Source organism: Ictalurus furcatus, chromosome 27 (assembly GCF_023375685.1).
Source record: "Ictalurus furcatus strain D&B chromosome 27, Billie_1.0, whole genome shotgun sequence".
NCBI classification, from domain to species: Eukaryota; Metazoa; Chordata; class Actinopteri; order Siluriformes; family Ictaluridae; genus Ictalurus; species Ictalurus furcatus.
The window spans coordinates 440,832-462,576 of NC_071281.1; the positions used below are offsets into that span (position 1 = coordinate 440,832).

At 44.6% G+C, this 21,745-nt stretch overlaps 1 protein-coding gene across 1 annotated transcript; it reads right to left on the reverse strand.

Moving 5' to 3' along the window:
* Positions 1 to 16,406: 16,406 nt before the first annotated feature.
* On the reverse strand, positions 16,407 to 21,500 carry LOC128602578 (hsc70-interacting protein-like). Its single transcript, XM_053616464.1, has 5 exons — positions 21,475 to 21,500; positions 18,674 to 18,776; positions 18,449 to 18,565; positions 18,301 to 18,354; positions 16,407 to 17,120 (listed from the first exon to the last, which is right to left on the reverse strand). The coding sequence occupies exons 1-5, from the start codon at positions 21,498 to 21,500 to the stop codon at positions 16,989 to 16,991; spliced, it is 432 nt and encodes a 143-aa protein (XP_053472439.1). The 3' UTR covers positions 16,407 to 16,988.
* Positions 21,501 to 21,745: the final 245 nt, after the last annotated feature.

Consider the following 21,745-nt stretch of genomic DNA (forward strand, 5'->3'; position numbering starts at 1 on the left):
TATATATATATATACATACATATATATATATATATATATATATATATATATATTAAATACTTGTGTTGAGGGTAAATATTGACTGCTGTTTACAAGTATATTTTCAGTTGTTATATTACATTAGCATGTCAGCTAGCTATCGAATGTTGGCTTAGTCATTGTTTCAATGCTCTAAAACACTTTCCTAACAATGGTTAAATCAATATGCAAATTATATTAATCAAGTGTAGCATTTTACATGTTAATTAATAATGCTTTGTTTACTATTTGAGCTAGAGTTTGATGTGAAAGTGTACGTTCAGGTAATCCCTCAGTGTGCATGCTCCAGTATGGGTGGGTGAGAGGTGGACCTACTGTGTGACCAGCAGTATCTACTGCATATGGTCTGGCTCCAGTTTTGACCTACTGTGCAAACTCACACATCCTCATTTTGCATAGTGAGACGTGTTCCTGGGTCAACAAGAGAAGTGATTAAGGTACAATTGTTCAACCAAACAGAGTAATTATGTGACATCATCCGGTTTGTGCGGCAGTTTTTGAGTTTCTGCCTTCAAGTCTCATCTCATCAAAGTCCCTCTGATCTAATTCATTTTGGTGAGGTAAGGGCATTTCTGTAAAGTGTTGCATTTTAGATGTCTCCCCTGTTTATCATAATGTATTGATTTCAATCTCATGATGAAATAATTACTAAGACTAGCAGGGAAGTGGTAGCTCAGCTTCTGATCAGAAGGTCGTGAGTTCAAATCCCAGCATTACCAGGCTGCTACTGTTGCTACTCAGTTGTATAAAAATTAGATAATTGTAAGTCACTCTGGATAAGGGCATCTGCCAAAGTCTGTAATGTAATGTAACACTAACATTAGCTAAATTGTTGACTTATGGTGAAAAACTGTGCGATCACCTTCCTATCGGGCGGCCTTGACCGTTTCACCTTCGGAACTGGGGAGGTGCTGCCCCCGTGATCATGTTACAGGATCTTTTCACTCACTGATGTATATCACTTCTCATATCTCACATTTATATCACTTTTCATTTATTAATTTAGCACACTATTATACAAAAGAGAAACAAAGGACTTGATCCTTTCACAGATTTACTAGGACCAAAAAACTGACCGGGGCTTGCAATATATTGGTCCATTTTGCCATCCAACAACAACAACAGAAACAACAATAATAATGCAAGCAGCAACACAAATTTTGTGCAAATGGGACAAGCGGCCTAGGACGGGTTTGAAAAAGTAGATTTTTCAGAAAATTCAAAATTGCGGAAATTTTTTTATGATGGAAAATGATATCACAGGGGGCAATCATATTAAGCCAAGGACTTGGAGGAAAAAATAATTTCATTTCTAGGACTCACGGTTCATTAACATAAATGTGAGAGCAAATTTGGACAGTTGGTGGCACTAGAGGGATTGAGCTAGAGACTCCAAATTTGCTGTATTAACAGAACAGGCTGTCCTCTATCTGTGTGCCAAATTTCATAACTTTCCTGCAAGCGGTTCTATGGGCTGCCATAGACTTCCAGAGTGGAAGCAGAATAATAAGAAGAGAAGAAACTAACGAAAACAATTGGGGCCTTCGTCTCATTGGGGCTTGACCTCTAATAAGAAAACTAACGAAAAAAATAGGGGTCAAGCACCGCAGGGGCTAACATTAATAATAACAATAACGAAATATGCTTGTGTTGATATTGGGACCTCATTTCTTTACGTTGACCTAATCACACCTAATTTTCACTCAGAAATCACTAAACAGTTAAGAATATTAGAACGCCTAATAGCATATGTAATATAAGACCAACAGTAATCTAACTGTATTTTTTTGAAATAGATAGACATATATATATATATATATATATATATATATATATATATATATAGATGTATATAGATAGATAGATAGAAAAAAGTTGAACTTTTCTGTCATTTGAATATGATCAGCAGATAAAGCCTAAAAATTAGGGTTAGGGTTAGGGTTAGTTAATTATTTACATTATTTGATGATAACATTATTTTTTTCATCTTTGCACAGATAACAGTCTTCTATGGAGAAAGATAAAGGGTAAATATTCAGTAACAAAATGAGTGTATTTTTTAAACCAGAAAGTGCATTAATGGTAACGCGTGCACTAAAACACTTGTTTTTATATTTTTCACCCCATTCCAACAGTGACTGTATGATTTTCAGATCCATCTTTTCATACTTTGGACAAGTGAGGAAGCCAGGGTATGTTAAATTTTGAACAGGATGATCAATGTAAATTGTTATTATTTTGTCTTCTGGGATGCTAGATTAATTAGATTTGTCTTACTGATGCTAGATTAATCTACCTCTCCAACCTAATTGAAGATAACAAAAAGATCCTAGATTCGTATTTAATACTGTAGCAAAATTAACTAGGAATAAGACCACAACAGAAACATGCACACAATCATTATATAGCAGCGATGATTTCATGAAATATTTCATTGGCAAAATTATAAATCTTATATATAAAAATTCAGGCTATTAATTTACAACCAGAAAGCCTTAATTTTTTCATCAAAATCATCAACTTGTATAATACCTGTCATGAAATCAGTAAGGGAACTCTGAACTACAGTTCCCAACAGCCACTGCTTCATTAGCACTCTTGTATATAGCCACTGATTTGCACTGCTTCCTTGTCTCATGTTATCGTCTTTCTATGCTTTTGTCCACGCTTCCGTGTTTACTTTTTGCCACAGTATTTTGCCTCATGTTATTGTGTCTTTGTATTTTGTTTGTTTGTTTATTAAATACTTTGAAATTTTGCATTTGCATCTGTCTCCAACTTTGAAATGTGACATTACCTATATGTTTCTTCAAACAGATTATTCCAGAAGTAATCAAACCCCTTCTAAAAATAAACAATTCTTCCCTTAGCACTGGCTATGTGCCTAAATCATTTAAACTAGCAGTTATTAAACCCCTGATTAAAAAACTTCACCTCGACCCCTCTCAACTGTCCAGCTATAGACCTATATCAAATCTCCCCTTCATCTCTAAGATCTTAGAAAAGGTTGTAGCACAGCAGTTATGCTCGTACTTACATAGGAATAACATTCATGAAATGTATCAGTCAGGATTTAGACCTCATCATAGCACAGAGACAGCGTTAGTTAAAGTAGTAAATGACCTTCTACTGATCAGGGTTGTGTCTCGCTGCTTGTGTTACTCGACCTTAGTGCAGCTTTTGATACTATAGATCACACTATTCTCCTTGATAGATTAGAAAATGTTGTTGTCATTAAGGGAACAGTCCTCTCCTGGCTCAGGTCTTATTAGACCGATCGTAATCAGTTCGTAGATGTAAATGGAGACTTCTCCACGCATAACGAGGTTAAATTTGGTGTTCCACAAGGTTCTTTCAAGGTTCTTATTATTTGTAAACATGGAATTAGCTTCCATTGTTATGCTGATGATACACAGCTGTATGTTTCAGCGAAGCCAGAGGACAGACAGCAGCTTAGTAAAGTTGAGGAATGTGTAAAGGACATTAGACGTTGGATGCTAACTAACTTCCTCTTACTTAATTCTGTTAAGACAGAAATACTTGTACTAGGACCACATGTAGCTAGAAATAAGCTCTCTGATCCATCTGGATGGACTTTCTTTTTCATCATGTGCAGCAGTAAAAGACCTTGGAGTGATTCTGCCAGCATCTTGGTGCTCGACAGCATATACAGTGTTTTTCGCTTATGCCTGAATACACTGGAAACACAAAGTTACATCACAGTATGTTGTAATGAAGTCCGTGTCTCCTGGCAGTGATCAACTGTTCACGCTGGTTGTCTTCGACCCAGATACTTTGCGCGTCGTAGAGGGCCGCCCTTGGGGAGAGGTTTGGCTAGCACTTACACCCAGGGCATGGCTCATCGCCTCTTCTTCTTATGCAGGTAAAAAGGAAAGAAAAAATAAACAGGCCAATACAGGATTATTGTGAGTTTGTACACTTTATGGAGGGGATTCACGGGGGACAGACCCCCCGTTGATACCCTGAGAACCTTTATCTTTCAATGTCTTGCTTAATTCCACGGGTATTTATGTACAAACACGGCTTTCCTCAACCGTTGTCTTTGCTCTATCCATTTCCACACTATTGGTTGTAAGGCAACCGTCTCGGGTTGTGCTGGACATATTTACCAGTAAACAGTCATGCGTAGAACTTCTGCTTTTCTCGGATAGGCCTGTCTGGCCACTACCTTGTATGCGTAGAACTTCTGCTTTTCTCGGATAGGCCTGTCTGGCCACTACTTGTAAGCAGGGTTTTTTTTTTTGTTGTTATTAGACCTTTTTCGTTCTACTCCTGTTGTTAATCCATGATTTATATAGTCTCCTCTCTATCCTGTGGCTCGCCTGCGGTTACCGTTTCCTCGTCACTGTACGTGTGCAGGGCATCAGGTTCATAAGTACGTGTGTATTTAAACACCACCCCCGTTGAGGCGGTGACGCCTCACCCATAACGATGTATTGTCCAGAGATGTGATTGGTCGTGACAGCAGACACGGCCAGCTTCCGGGTGCACGGGATGATGCAGCAGGCGAGGAAGGAGACGAAAAGGAGCAGAATGAACACCGCCGCTCCCACGCGGGCAAGAGAAGCCATCCAATCCCCGGGAAGTATCCAGGACAGCCAGGCGGGTAAAGGGAAGGAGTGTCCAAAGCCGGAGATGGCCACGTGTTCTTTTTGCAGTGCCTGGAGGCGGGCCAGCACCTTGGTTAGGGCCCCCTGGGCACCTGTGTGGACCGGGATGGCCGCACAGCACTCTGGACCGATCATAGTGCAGACCCCCTCCTCTGGGGCTCTCATCTGGTCAAGTACAAAACGATTTTGGGCTGCCATGAGTGACGTTGCGTGAAGTTGGTCGCGGAGCAGGCCCGGTGCGCCCAGAGTATAGTTGATGAAACGTTGCTGGTTGTACCATATATAATTGATCCAGGGCGTATTGCGATTAACCTGAACGACTGGGAACAGGATGGATGCAAACCCGCTGCCCACCGCCTCCATGGCCTTAAAGCGCTCTGGCACCCCCACCGGTGAGCCTCCGAAATCAAGAGAGACTGCCGCATCCGGGGCCCAGTCGGAGTAGTTCATGGTGTCTTTATCATTGATGTACTGGGTCCACAGTGCCGTATCCCGACGCCAACGGGAGAGGGATGAAGAGGGATCTCCTGGTACGTCACGCATGGAATTCACGTTCATGTATGGAGGAGGAGTGGGTAGCGGTGGTGGCGGGCTGTCGGGCAGCACAATGACACGGGTCTTGCCATCGAGCCTGACAGGGGCGCAGCAGCCCTGCCATTCCGCTGGTAATGTTTGGCACACCCGGTCTCCTCCACAGTACCAGAAAACATCAGCCACCGCTAGGGTTCCAAAAGCAAGGTCAGGGATGGGAATGGTGACATAAGAGTCAGCTGTGCAGGAGCGTTTCGATGTGGAGCTACACACGGGGAGCGTGGGGATCTGTAAGTTCTCTGCGGGAACGGAAACGTTGCATTGGGCCGACAAGTTGCCCATGGGGTAGACCCCAAAGGATGAGCAGAAGCAGAAGGGGAAGACCAGCGGGATTTCATGTCTAACCGAGACAAAGAAGGAGTCACCCGTTTGCATGGGCTGGAATTGGCAGGAGGAGCTCACGTTGTGCATCCAGGCTGGGCCATAATCCAAAGACAGGGCCCCCAGAAGACAGATAGTGGGACACAGGAACTCCTCCGTGTAAGGGCTGGCAAGGCACTCGGTGAGGTCGCCTAGGGGAAACATGAGGTGAGGGGCCGAACCCCTATCGTGGCACACAAGACAAGAGAGGTCCGTGACAGTCCTAGCAGTGTGGAACATCCACGCCAGGTATAGGTTAGTTTGATCCTGGGCAAGAGAACTGTTGTCCGTGAGTATGGCGTACCGTTGCAATTTCATGAACTCTGAGGCGTGGGCTATGGGCAGGGCCAACGGTAAGGATGCGAGGTGGGTGGACAGAGAGGCCACAGATTTGAGATCATAGCAGACCCCTTCTCCGCACTTGAACGAGAGGCGGAGAGGGCTTGTGGCAAAGGTAGAAGGGGGGAGGCGTTGGCGGTGGCATTAACACGGCACCATCAGCTGGTCGGGGACCCCATGACTTTCAAGTGTCCGATTGTCAGGCTTAGTGTGGCATGATCCAGAGAGTAAATGGCCACGTGTGGGCTGCCTCGAAGCAGAGATTCCGAATGCGCAAGAGTGACCACAGCCAGGGCGCAGAATGCTTTACGGGACTGCGTGGACCTTAGGGCCGTCTGGTAAAGGGTAGAGAGATCTTGGCTGGAGGGTGTAGGGGTCCGGAAATGGGGACGGGTGTGAGGACGGGTGCGAGGACGGGATTGGTGTAATGGCATCTTCCAACCAATCGCGCGGCGTTTACGGTCTATGTCTTGCTTGTCCATGCGGGGAGACTCTAGTGGCCTAGACGTGGTTGGCAACGCGAGGCCCTGAGCAGAACCAATCGAGGCATTACATAACAGAGCGGGATCAGGGACAACCTCAGACTTGGGAGAGGGAGCATAGAATAACAGGAGAACTATGGTCAGGCTTGATACTAGGACCACGGCCCACACTAAAGTGATCTGTGCGCAGCATCCTATAGGGAAGGGTTGGGGTAGGTGGGTTCACCGTTGTCACAGAAGGCGGGCATGTCCTCAACTGTAGGGGGGAGCAGGGCATGCGTCTCATCCAATTCCCGAAGCATCTGTAGGTCTATGGTGTCGAACACGGGGTCTTGGATAGCGGGGTCGGAGAGGTTCTGGACAAGACGGGACAGGATATCTGACCCAGCACAAGGGGCGTCCAGTTCTTCAAACTGTGATACGCCGTCCCTTAGGTCCGTCGTGTCTTCTGCCTGTGCATCACTTTCCGCGGTGGGGCGATCGTTGCTGGGTGAGCTGTCCCCACTGTCCAGGTTGGGACCGTGGGCCTCGTGCAGCGCGCGGCACTTGATTTGGGCTCTGGTCCCTTGGGCTGGACTGCGAGCCTCCTCGGAGGCACTGTCGCTGTCGGTGTCACTAGGGGGATCACTGAGGGCCCGGGTTGGATGAGTCTTTCCCGATGTCGACGGCCGCTCTCCTGAAGACGATGGCTGTTCGTCAGCTGGGTCCTGGTGTAGGGGACCCTTGCCGTAGCCTCGACTGCAGTGGTTCAGATGGTACCAATGTGGACGGCCTTCGACCTTTACTGCGGTCGGCGTGGCTGCGACCACTCTAAATGGGCCTTCCCTGTGCCCGTCAAGAGCGTTCTTTCTTTTAAAGACCCGGATGTAGATATAGTCCCCAGGTTCAACCTGCCTCACTGGGGGCACTTCGGCTCCGTGAACTGCCTCTCAAACCTGTGCATACAAATGCCTGTGGATGCGTGTGAGGGTACGAACGTACTCCTGCATTTCCCCCTCAACTGTTCTAGTGAAGGACTCGTATACGGACCCCGCGTGTACGTCATGGGCATAGGGCGACCAGTTAGCATTTCATGTGGGGTGAGGTGCATTATACGGCTAGTCTGAGAACGCATTTTTAGCAAGGCAAGGGGCCTGGACCCACGTTAGTTTTGAGCTATCGCATATTTTGGCCAATTTGCTCTTTAGGATACCATTCGCGCATTCCACCATACCCTGGGACTGGGGGTGGTACACACAGCCCAACTTGTGCTCAATCCCCAGTACCTCTGTAATGAGTTCAATAGTTTTTTCGCACTTTATTCTTTATGCACACCTCGCACCTGTTGAGTGCATGGTCCACCATACTGGCCAGGTAGGGTGACCACCACTCCTGCCTAATTTTACGAACAGTTTCTGCCCTATTGGTGTGATCAAGACCGTGGGCCTCCTTAATTAGTAGGGGGCGAAGGCTTGCGGGGTCTACGCACAGCCCCTCAATGCTATGCCAAAGCCCAGTCTCAGCCTCCTTCTTGGCCCCCCGTTTTATCCAAGTAGAAATTTCTGCTACTCCCGCCGTGTTCTGCATCTCCACAATTTCAGCCACATTGTCCTCCATCGGATGACGAACCGGACTTTCCTCCGGGTGAGTCAGAGCCATCATCTGGGCAGAACCCACAGCTGCCTTTTTTTTGGTTTTGTCCGCGAACGCGTTTCCTTTGGTGATAAAAGAGCCATCCGTCTTATGTGCTTTACATTTAACGATCGCTGGTTCCGATAGCAGTGTCATGGCATATAATAAGTCTGAAATAGCCTCCCCGTGGGTCACAGCGGACCCGTCAGCACGTTGAAATCCCCTTTGCACCCAAATGGGTCCAAAAACATGACACACTCCATGCGCATATGCAGAGTCGGTATATACATTACATTGCCTGCCGCTGCCAAGCTTGCAAGCAGCGGCTAGGGCTCTAACTTCAGCTAACTGGGCCGAGCATGGCTGCGGAAGGGGAACACTCAGGGCTACCCTGAAGACCAGGGGGTTCTGTGTTGCTTCTATCACTGCATACTCTGCCCTATTCCCTTCAGTGGTTCGGAAACAGGAGCCATCTACAAAGAACGTGCGCTGTGCATCGTGTAGAGCATCATTTTTCAAATCTGGGCGAGCTTTCAAAAATTTTTCAGATTCATTGAGGCACTCGTGGGGTTCCCCATCTAAGGGGGTCACCATTTTATCGGCTGGATTGACGGTTGTGCATCTTTCTATGGTTAACTCCGAAGCTGACAGTATGGAGTCGTACCCCATGCGTCGCGAGTTGGTTATTACAAAGGTTTGACTAGTTAGTAACGCGTGAAGTGCGTGGGTTGTGTATAGGGTGACCTGGGGACCCATTGTGATGGAAGAGGCTTTTTGGTACGCAAATGCAGCTGCCGCCAGGGAGCGATAACAAGGCGGCATGCCTTTTTCCACATTATCTAGCGCGGTGCTATATTAAGCTATAGCTCGTTTTCCTACAACCTGTTGCTGTTGGGTCAACACAGAGGACGCGTACCCTTTTCTTTCTGAAACATACAGGTGAACTGTTTACTATAATTGGGGTTGGCGAGAGCTGGTGCCGAGGCTAGCGCGGTTTTTATATCCACGAAAGCTGCTTCCCCCTCAGGTGTCCAGTCTAATTCAGCATTTGGTTGTGTATGGTCTGCAGCCTTAATCATATCCCTTAATGGTTGGACCCTAAGAGCAAATTCACATACCCATGGGCGACTGAACCCTGCCATCCTTAGGAAAGCCAACATCTGAAGTACTGGTTTTGGCTTTGGGGCCCTGCTAATAGCTTCTACATGCTTGGGTGCTATGGTATGACTTTCCCCTTCTAGGACTTGTCCCAGGTATTCTACTTTGGTTTTGCAGAATTTCAGTTTCTCCCTACTTACTTTGTGTCCGTTCTCCGCCAACAGCTTCAACACTTTTAATGAGTCCTGTTGACACTGCTCTTTTGAGGTGCTGCAGATCAAAAGATCATCGACGTACTGTAACACTGTGCTCTGACACTCTAGGGCAGCTAGATCCTGGGCTAACACTTGATTGAATATGGATGGGCTTTCATAATATCCCTGCGGGAGCCAGGTATACGTGTACTGTTTTCCTTCATATGTGAAGGCAAACAGGTGTTGTGAGCTAGGGTGCAGGGGCACACTAAAGAACGCAGAGCACAGGTCAATAACTGTGTGCCATTTGGTCCCCTCAGGGATATTGGACAGCAGAGTGTGGGGGTCTGGCACTATCAGTGTTTCTGGCTCTACTACTTGGTTGACTGCATGCAGGTCGTGAACCAGCCTCCATTTGTCTGAATCTGGCTTCTTTACTGGGAAGATGGGCGTATTACAGGGGCTCCTAGTGGGGATTAGGATCCCCACCTCCAGTAAGCCTTGTATGGTAGACTTTATGCCTTCCCTAGCCTGTACTGAGAGCGGATACTGTCGCTGATAGGGCAGTCTCACATTCTCTTTTATCTTTATTTTGGTCAGCCCGGCTGACTTCACCAATCCTACATCTGTTGCGTGTTTAGTCCACAATTGTTCAGGGACATCCTTCAACAGGGTCTCGCTCTCCAACTCCTCCTCTGACTCTATTACTGTCATCTGCCTAGTCTCATCAGTCACTTTCCTGTGTATTTCAAGGCTACCTGCGATTGTTGCGTTGATAGCTGCTATCGAGATACGCGTGTACTGGCAGAGGATGGCTTTTATGTCTCCGAGGGCCAGGTGTTGTCCCGTTGTTTTTTCTTTGAATTGCGTGATCCATCTCTGCCCTCCTTCACACATGCTAGGCAGTCTTTGTATTAACCCTGTTAGATCCATAAAATTCCATGGTGTATATTGCAGCGACTTTCCTTTAACCATCAGGGGGCATTGAGAGTACGATTTTCCTTCGTTTAGGCCGGATGTGGACCACCTTCTTCCCATCTCTCCTATGTGGTACTCTTGGTACTTGGGGTTGGGGGGGGGGGGTTTAAGTGGTTCCTATCTCTCAATTATCTCCTTGCTCCATTACCCCTTTCCTTGTGTGTGTTTGTCTGGTTCTGCTCGTCTTCGCTACTTTCTTCTCTCCCTTCCTCTTCCTCAGGTTCCTCCTCTTCCTTTACTCCTTCATCCAAGTCTATCAGATTCTGGTGAGGGTCCACATGCTTTCCCTTTGTAGATGATTCATTCACTGAGGCTAGGATCCTGGTGGTTTCTTGCAACTTCTCTATCTGTTGGGCGGTGGACTGGTTCAGTGACCTCTCCATTATCTGCAGCTTCTGTAGTTCCTCTGTCTGTTGTTCCTTCAGCTCCTTGACAGAGTTGACTATTTGCACGGACTGTTCTGCGAGATGCTTCATCTTTTCCATCTTCCCTTTGTCATATATAGCCACATCTTCTAGCCTCGCTACTCGGTCTTCCAGTTCTTGTTCATCTGGTCCCAGGTATGGGGTTATCATGACTTCCCCTTCCATCCTCACTTTTCTCCCCTTTCCTTTATTCCATCTATTTTCCACCACCCTCTTCCATCTGTCATTAATATACTTCTGCCGTTGCCCCCTGCTTTTCCCTGATTCTTCACCATCTGAGCAGCTGCTTGATTCTTGCCTCTGTTCTTCTGATTCCCCATCGCTCACCCAGGCCCGTGGCCTCGGGGTGCTGGTGGGGCGCCCTTCATAACTTGTCCCAGCTTTTGTGATTCTTGTCTTCTGGTTTTGTAGGAACCGCTCGCTTTTACTTTCCTGTTCTTCTTGGTATTGCTTCACTTGTCCTTCAAGGTACTGTTCCACCATCACCTGTCTATGTTGGCTCCCTACATCTGGCATGCTTAAGTGCGGGTTCCCTCCTCTCCCACACGTTTTTCCATCTGTGTTCTTCCCTCTTTCTTCCTCCTCCTCTGACATCACAGGTTCCTCCTGATATTGTGCGGGTTTCCTCTGGTAGCCTTTAAACGTCCCTTGCAGTTCCATTTCAGCTTCTTCCCATACTTTCTCTTCTTTCTCTCTTTCCTGCAAGACATACACTCCAGCGGGCGGTACGTTCCTCCTTGGCTTTATTGGAGGCCAGAACTGGGGATTGTATGGGGGTGGGGGACCCAGCTCTCTCTGTTTCCCCCATGGTGGCGCACTTTCCCTCACACTCTCTTCTCTTTCCTTCTTTATCCCATCTTTTTCCTTTTCCACACTGACCTTCTCTCTCTCCACTGCCTCCTGTATTCTCCTTGTTATCTCCCTTTCCCTTTTTTCTTCTTTCTCCCTCTCTTCTGCTTCCTCCTGTTCTTTTAGAGCCCTTTCTCTTTCCCTCCTGTCCTTTCCTTCTCTGTAGAACCATTCTGCTATTTTTTCTTGCTTTATCTGTTTTTCCCTTGCCTTTTGACCCCGCTTCTGTTCCCCCCAGATAGCAATTCTATCCCTCATCTTCTGACACCATTGTTCTTCAAAGGTTCCTGTCTCTGGCCATTTCCATATACCACAGGTTTTCTCTCTCCATTTTTTACAGTAGTGCTTGATGTCTTTGTCATCTGCCAGGTGCTTTCCTATCACAATTTCTAACGCTGTCTTCCCCCCCTCCATTGCTGCAGCCATACAATACAACCAAATGCTCTTCCTACCTTTACTTTGTCCGTTTCCGTTCCACCTTTTTGACCCTTCGTTTTCCCCCCTCCTCTTGTCTCCTCAGCCCAGGGTTGCTTTTCCTATAAGCTTACAGCACACATTTTACACATTTGAACACATATACATTTGTTTTACACACTGTTCCTTGCACCCCTTATCCCACTTTCCCTATTTCCCTAACTTCAAATGTAACATCACACACTCACCGGGTATGCCACTCTTAACAGGTCATTTCCCCTGTGCAATACCCAGACCTGGGCCCAGGATTTTATACCCCTCTAAGCAGACCTGGACTCACTCCAGCGGTATCAGGGGTCCCCACCAAGCAGTCACCACCTTCTCTTGTGGCCGGTATCTGGGGTTGTGAGGCCTCACCACCTGCCTAAGCAGACCTGAATCTCCTAATTCAGCGGTATCGCAGGACTTTTACTCATACTCTTCACACTCACACAGTTTTAATCATTACCTTTTAGCCTTATCTCACTTTTTTCACAGTTTCCCCAAAACAAAAACACTTATTCTTTCACCCTTTCTCACTCACTTCATCTTCCGTGCTTTGTTTTTGATTCCAGTTACTCAGGGCTCTTTTGGAGACCAACTTAGTCCTTTCTCCGGCCTCCTGGGGCCCGACCCCAGTGACAGCAGAGTATCTAAAGCAGGGCTTTTGTTCAAACAGGCGGCTGCTATGCCTTCTCCTAAATGGCCTTTTCTGCTGCCCCTTGGGATCAAGTCCCGCAACCCGGATTCCGGACACTCGGGTCTTAGCTCAGTCCCATCTGGGTCGCCAAAATGTGGTACAAATTCCTGTCCACGTTTATTTTACCATCATATGTATTTTATCATTTTTAATGAATAATAATGTACTTACAGTCAATCAGTCAAGGCTTTTAGCAACGAAAAGTACCACGTGGAACCAGTGAATGAGAAAAAGAGAAGGTCCAATTTATTTGTTCCAACACATGAGATCCAAACAGTTTGAGATATCCCAAAGGTGATCTGACAATACTGAAGTGGGGCTCTCCTTTTATACAGTTTCTGCTATGAGCCTCCACCCCCTTGGTTTATTTTTCCAATACCATTATGTACTGCTATTTTTACTTCCCATTCCCATTATGTTCATATTTGGTTCAATTCCAGCAACCATTATGTTTGCATTTATCCTCTTTTCCAACAACGCTTATGTTTACACTTATGCTCTTTCCAACAACCCTTATGTTCCTATTTTCACTTTTTTCCGATACCATTAAGATCGCCTTGGCCTAGTGTGGTTTTTTTAAAAATCACTTCCCCTTTTCCTACACTATTAAAACTCGCTTCCCCTTCCTTATATCATTTGGTCTCTGATTGTTGAACTACAAGGATCACGGCGGCCAACTGAAACCTGAACATGGGTAAGTTCTTTGTTTTATATCACTAGGTGCCAATCTGTATTACCTTACTTTTTCCACCAGTACTGAACGGTTTTCACTTGAATTGGGTGTGCGTGTATGCTCATGTGCCTCGCCATATGTTTATCTTGCTATTTATTCCTATATGTTTTTCTCTGCAGCTCACGGGCACGGATATGGTTTCCTGTTCTCTGCTCTAGAGGGACTGGAGGGTTTTGATCTCAACACTAGATATCAGCTGTCTCACTTATTTGCAGATCTCGCCCTTTTGGTTGACGTGCTGCGCTCTTCATCTGACACTTCCACCTTTCCTCCTCCCCTGAGATATTGGCTTAGTCCGGCCACTACTGGTGTTGACGCTTCAACCCAAACGGATTTTGTTTCTTATACGACTTCCACTTGCTCTACTGGCTACTCAGGGGTTGATGACAACATGTCCCACTCTGACGGCGATTCTGCTTCTTCCGTTCCCTACAGGCCTACCAGTCCCTCCTTTTCTGACACATTGTTGAGCCCTACCTCTTCCCCTGGGCGCATCCCTTACTACCAGCCTTTTTCCCCTTACTGTTGTGCCTTCTCCCTCCTACTCTCCTACCAGCCCCTCTTTTTCACAATAAAAATTTTTCTTATCTCCATACCCTTGTGTCCTCTCTTTTATGCATTTTCACCACAACACAAGCTCCTCCTGGGGTGGAGCTACATATATAACAGTATTTTCTTTTGTCTTGACAATTTTAATATCCTTCCTGTATAGCCACAGTCTGCAGGGGTCACCACAAGAAGTTTTCTATGTCCCTAACCACCTTTAAGTGAAAACAAAACATATAGATGCAAAACCATTATAGGCTATACACATACCTACACATCTACATTACACCTACACAAGTTAATGAAGCGATAACCAATACTATACCTGCCTCCAAATCTTACCTCCTGTTCTGTAAAACAGCCAACCGCCAGTGACGTCCTTCAACTTAGGGTATAATTCAGAGAGCACATCACATATCTTTTACAGGGAAAATGAGACCACAATTATGAAATAATTAAATTAACCAAGCTACTAGACACTCACCTGAACATATTCAATTAGTCAAACAACATATGACCGAGAACAAAAATTGCTTACCTCCTCATGAGTCATATTTTCATCCAAATGTCCTGTTCAGCATCCCAATCCTGCTTGAGCGTGAAGCAGCTGCTCTTGGTCATATGGAGACCTCTCACTCTGGGTTGGGAGAAGGTGGAACACCACCTAAAAAGGCTTTTTCCTTTGCGATTTACAAACAATCATGGGAAGGATCTAGAAGAAAAGGATTTCTTCTAATTATCAAAAAGACATTGCCTACCTACATACCGGTAAACTATTAGGTCATAATACAATACAAAGTGCTAAACCTGGTCATTTCTGCCTGAACAGATGTCCTTGCTGTGTGTCTTCCTTGACTGCGTTGTCTGTAAATTAATTATGAAGAGAGAAACTAACCACAAAAGTATTTACAAAAAATTATCTGTAAATGTTTGTGCACAAATGTACAACATACAAAATACATACAAAATACTACCTGTTGCTGTCCTGGCTAGGCCCAGCTGAACCTCCTTGAAAATTGCTCAACAAGGACACAAGATGCCTGGCTGACCTCAGCACTTCCTCGTTGCCTGCCTAGTAAAACAGTCATGAATGCAATGTATTCCATATACTGTAGAAACCGAACTGTGACACCCCCTTGACTTCAATGGAACAAGCTTTTGCCCCGTATAGTAGTGCATGATGCACCTCAAAGGTTTCAAACATTCAGTTGAACTCAATCTGTTTTAACTGCTATGAGTGACTGCTTAATTACAATTAATTGTAATTGTAAGGATTTTTATTATTCTTTTTTTATTTTATTATAATTCTGACCTAAAACTGACTGTGCAGACCAAACCGTAAGTACTAGAGAGCTGAAACTTTGAGGGAAGGTAGTAGCAAAGTACGCAGAGTCAAAACTTCACGAAACTATGTGAGGATGTGCAACATATAATTGGAAAGATGCATGCAAACTTTTATGGAGATTGGAAAATGGGTGGTGTTATAGCTGTTAAAAAGCTTTTTTTTAAAAAAAATACCTTGCTAAATTGCCTGTATTGGCTGTAAATTGTCTTTTCCATCTCTGGCCTAGGTGGCTACAGGCTAGTTAAAGAATACATAATACCTTTTTACATATGTGCTTAAAGGCCTTAAAATGTGGGCTTGAGCAAGTGTACCCAAAAGCCTATAACTCATCAAGGAATACTTACATCTTCATATATGATTTCAAAAGAATAACCTCTGAAAATAACTATTATTGAGCAGAATGAGCCAAAGAGTGGTCCTCTGCTGCCATAAACTCATTATAATAACATTACCAATCACATTTTGTCAAGGTTTATCGCTTCATTTGTTCATGTGAGGTATCAGGGTTTACAATTATATTATCACATTACGATTACAGTGAGATCGGGAAATGGTGTTATAAAGGGGAGACCCGAAGTAAGCATTTTTCATACCCACCATATATTTCAAGTATCTAGATCAACAACAAAATGTGTGCGAAACCTGAAAATGGTATTATAAAGGGGAGACCTGGACTAAACATGTTTCTTGTCATTCCTTATAGGATTGCACAATATTAAGTAATATATTTTAACATCTATGAGGGTCCTAAACGGCTTGAACCCCGATAATTGCTGCTTGCAGCTATATTTTATGTTTATTTTCCTTGTTCAATTAGATAGGCTGTTTTTTAGACTTATTATTAATAATTTACAATTTTATAATAATGTTAGGCTACATTTAACTATGTGTAGGAGAATACGTCAATCACTGCCATAGTTAGTAGCCAACCTTAATGAATTTGGGCTATTGAACTCCATAAACAGCCTGGGAACCGTGGCTTTCAAGGTACTTTTAAGGTAGTGTGATATCTTGACATTTCCGTGCATGGAATCTACAGACTCAGCATGTCCCTGATGACTACCAGTAAAGCTAGCTAGTAAGTATGTAGCTAGCCAAGCCATGACTTCGTCCAGGTGTTCAACATATAACGTCGTTAGCTAATGTTAGCTAGCTAGCTCACAAAAAGCTAACATAACTTCGCTACAATGAATGACTACCATTTTTCCGAAAGGATAAATGAAAAGTAATTCAACAGTATAGTAAAATATCCCACTGCGCTGTTGATAAATAAAGAATAGCTTAACTTGCCCCTTGGTTCATCTTCTGTTTCACTATCAGTATGGAAGTACAATCCACGATTAATGATTTACACTGATTAGCTGTTCCCTATGCCTAACTCCTTCATGGTGGTGTTCCAATGCTCTTAAATAGTCCTGAAATCTATCTAGTGTGTGAGTTAAAAAGCATTTACTACATGTTTATCTCACCTCCATCCAGTCACCACCCGTGTTAGTGCAGAGGAAGAAATACATCATTTAAGCAAGAGAGACCGAGAGAGAGACAGAGAGAGAGGGGCAGTGAGCACTATTTCAGAGCATTGACCTCATCACTAAACACGTGTCGTTTGGCCACCTAGGCCTGCGGGTTGCTGAACTTGGAGCTCAGTTTGTTGATGAGAGCCATGATCTTCGGGTTGCCCTGGTATTTGGAGATGTTGGCTGGATTCTGAGCCACTTCCTTGAAGGCTGCCATCACTTCAGGGTCCTACACACAGACACACACACACACACACACACAACCGATTATAGTGATTGCATCGATTATAAAATACCTCAACAATCGTTTGAGAGATCCACATGCTTCGATTTCCACAGGCATTGTGGGTAACGTAGGAACCTGTTAACTACATTGAAAACGAGGTGCAAATCAGAACCTGGGCAACTCTGAAGGTAAGATATTTTTTATGAAGACTAATATGCACGTCATTAAAGGATTTTCTCCTTTAACGGCATAAAAACACTTTTTGAGATGATTCAGAATGCTGCAGCGCGCCTCATCTTCAACCAGCCCAAGAGAACCCATGTCACACCCCTCTTCATCTCCCTCCACTGGCTTCCTGTAGCTGCCTGCATCAAGTTCAAGGCCTTGATGCTCACCTACAAGACCTTGTCAGGAACAGCACCCTCCTACCTCAACTCTGTCCTGAAGGCCTACGTTCCCTCTCGCAATCTGCGATCGATTAGCGACCGACGTTTAGCAGTTCCAACGCAGCGTGGCGCAAGGTCCCTTTCCAGAACCTTCACACTAACTGTTCTTCAGTGGTGGAATGAACTTCCAATCTCAATCCGGACCGCAGAATCTCTCACCATCTTCAAAAAACAGCTAAAGACCCACCTCTTCCATGAACACCTAACCAACTCATAATAAAAAAAAAATAAATAAATTTTAAAAAATTGCATTTACACCTCTACTCTGCACTTTGCTTTTTCTGGAATTCAATTAATGGGTCTTGTATGGTTGCACTACTTGTATTATTCTCTGCTTGATATATCGCTTTGCTTGTATCTTTCTCATTTGTAAGTCGCTTTGGATAAAAGCGTCTGCTAAGTGAATAAATGTAATGTAATGTAATGTACTTGATTTAACTAGCATTTTAAGTAGCTACAGATGAAGCACAAGGTTGATTTGACTGCACTATAACGGCATTTTGAACTGCTTGGGGATTGGTTCCACACCTTCATTGGCCATGAGCAACCTGGGGTCGTTAAAGAGCTCCTGCAGGCTGGGCATGCCGAACAGAGCTCTGCCTGGAAAACCTCCTGCACCTACAGGAGCACGGAACATACACACCACAGCACAATAACACCCAAACAGCTTCTTATTCGTGCTGCATCACATCACACACGCACACACACCTCTGTGTTTATTATTATCATACACACACCTGGGAATCCTGGGAAGCCTCCTTGTGCTCCTCCTCCTGCCTGGATTCCTGCTCCTACACACACACACACACACACACACACACACACACTTGTGTTAACAGTACGCTATCAGATCCAGTGTAAAGGCACTACACCACTCTTTCTCACCCTCTGTGCTTTCTCATGCTCCTCCCTCGCGTTTTTCACTCGCTCCTGCCGTTCTCTGATCTCACTCTCCTCTCGTTTAGACTCGTATTTACACTGGTGCTCCTGGATCTTGTTGGCCTGTGAAGGAACACACACACGCACACGGGACACTTAATCAGTGAGATACCAAATGCAGACAGACAAAAAGTGGGACATATTGAAGTGTGTGTGTGTGTCTGTACGCACTTTAGGTTGAACCTCCTTCAGCATGGCACTGGCATCTTCATCATAGTCCAGTTTGCAGGCTGTGGCCAAATCTTTAGCTGCTTCCTCCCAGTGACCAAGTAACCTGAAAGAGAGAGCGATAGAGAGAGGGAGAGAGAGAGAGAGAGAGAGAGAGAGAGAGAGAGAGGGAGAAAGGGAGCGTGGGAGGGAGAAAGGGAGCGAGAAGTTAAAACCTGAAAAGTTTTTAATAGTCATCTCTGAGGCTTTATGTACATCATCCACATTACACCCACCCCCACTTCAAAAGTGTTTGAAAGTGATGATCACACTCGCGCGCACACACTCACAAGTGACTATACCCCTAAGTGTAAATGTCCAAATTGGGCTCAGTTAGCCATTTTCCCTCCCCAGTGTCTTGTGACTTGTTAGTGTTACAAGGTCTCAGGTGTGAATGGGGAGCAGGTGTGTTAAATGTGTCATACTGGTCACTGTAAGTTCAACATGGCACCTCATGAAAAGAACTCTGAGGATCTGAAAAAAATTATTGTTGCTCTACATAAAGATGGCCTAGGCTATAAGAAGATTGCCAAGACCCTGACACTGAGCTGCAGCACGGTGGCCAAGACCATACAGCGGTTTAACAGGACAGGTTTCACTCAGAACAGGCCTCGTCATGGTCGACCAAAGAAGTTGAGTGCATGTACTCAGCATTATATCCAGAGGTTGTCTTTGGGAAATAGACATATGAATGATGTCAGCATTGCTGCAGAGGTTGAAGTGGTGGGGGGTCAGCCTGTCAGTGCTCAGACCATACGCCGCACACTGCATCAAATTGGTCTGCATGGCTGTCATCCCAGAAGGAAGCCTCTTCTAAAGATGATGCACAAGAAAGCCAACAAACAGTTTGCTGAAGACAAGCAGACTAAGGACATGGATTACTGGAACCATGTCCTGTGGTCTGATGAGACCAAGATAAACTTATTTGGTTCAGATGGTGTCAAGCGTGTGTGGTGGCAACCAGGTGAGGAGTACAAAGACAAGTGTGTCTTGCCTACAGTCAAGCATGGTGGTGGGAGTGTCATGGTCTGGGGCTGTATGAGTGCTGCCGGCACTGGGGAGCTACAGTTCATTGAGGGAACCAACATGCACTGTGACATACTGAAGCAGAGCATGAGGGCAGTATTCCAGCATGATAAGGACCACAAACACACCTCCAAGACGACCACTGACTTGCTAAAGAAGCTGAGGGTGAAGGTGATGGACTGGCCAAGCATGTCTCCAGACCTAAACCCTATTGAGTATCTGTGGGGCATCCTCAAACGGAAGGTGGAGGAGCACAAGATCTCTAACATCCACCAGCTCTGTGATGTCGTCATGGAGGAGTGGAAGAGGACTCCAGTGGCACCCTGTGAAGCTCTGGTGAACTCCATACCCAAGAGGGTTAAGGCAGTGCTGGAAAATAATGGTGGCCACACAAAATATTGACACTTTGGGCCTAATTTGGACATTTTCACTTAGGGGTGTACTCACTTTTGTTGCCAGCGGTTTAGACATTAATGGCTGTGTGTTGAGTTATTTTGAGGGGACAGCAAATTTACACTGTTACACAGGCTGTACACTCACTACTTTACATTGTAGCAAAGTGTCATTTCTTCAGTGTTGTCACATGAAAAGATATAATCAAATATTTACAAAAATGTGAGGGGTGTACTTACTTTTGTGATATATATATATATATATATATATATATATATATATATATATATATATATACACACAAAATTAGGGGCCTATTTATAAATAACTGCTTCAGCTTGTATACCTGAGAGTTTAATGAAAACCGCAGAAACATGCCATTTTGTGAAAGAAGTTTTCACATATCTCCTCTCCTCTCCCCTCCCTGGTTTGATGGTTATTAATTATTTCAGCTCAGTCAGTGACAAACAGCAGAGGCACCCTATAAAACCCTAAAAGTCCCACCACAGCTAGTGAACATCACCAATCAGAGTTGAGGCTGCTCTGAGAACTGGAGACTGAGTGATTAAAAATGTCAGGGAAAAAACATACATCTGGGTACCAGAAACGTAATGACAAGAAGGAGAGGGAGGCCAGGAGAACTGCTGGATCCCAGTCTTTCAAGATCTTCTTTAACAAGACAGGTTAGTGCACTGTAGGAATGTCAATGTGATGGGATGCCGTGCCCTGATCATTTCTCTGCCCCATTTACTATTCGCGGGAATAGGACACCTAATAAGAGCTGCCCCCTGCCGTTATTGTCACATCATTTTCTCATTGCTGTACTGGTGCTCACTGATTGAACGATTATGCATTCAAAGTCCCCATCTTTTGCGCTATTATGTAAATAGAGTTGGTTTGTATAATGTGGGAAAAAATAGATAACCATGTCACAAGGATTAGAGACATGTCGGCTGCTGATGTGATATGTTTTAAGATAACAATATTGTCAAGAATACACGAATACATCTCACTTCTCTTGAATGGATAAATTTAGTAGCTTTATTTAATAATATATTATGCAGTAGCATATTATCCTCAGCAAAAATGAAGACAATAATATTATTTTGAGTAATTTAAGTGGTTTTATTTTTTTCACTTGACTGCATTCTTTTCAATTTCTGAATGTTTACTTCAGCTGTAAGACACCAGACTGACTGGAAAGACTTTTTTTTATATTGCTGGTACTTTTTAAATTTTGTTTTTATTGAATTATTTTATTAATTTCCTGTCTTTTGTTATTATTTTATTAGTTTTTCTTTATGTCGTCTGTTTTGTTATTTTGTAAGAAATCCCTATTAGGTTACATGGCACCGTAGATGTGGGCCTCCATGCTCATATCTTATACTATAAATGGTATGGGTGGAGGGCAGTGGGGGCCCACATCATTATTTTTTTCAGGGGGCCCAGAACTCTATAGCCCTGGCCCTGGGCGACAGCATCCAAACATCCAAATTCACCACAACACTCTATGCCTGCAAGCCCTCTATATCTGCTCCTTTATCAAAGAAAAAATGATTCACAAAATGAGGATGTGTGAGTTTGCACAGTAGGTCAAAACTGGAGCCAGACCATATG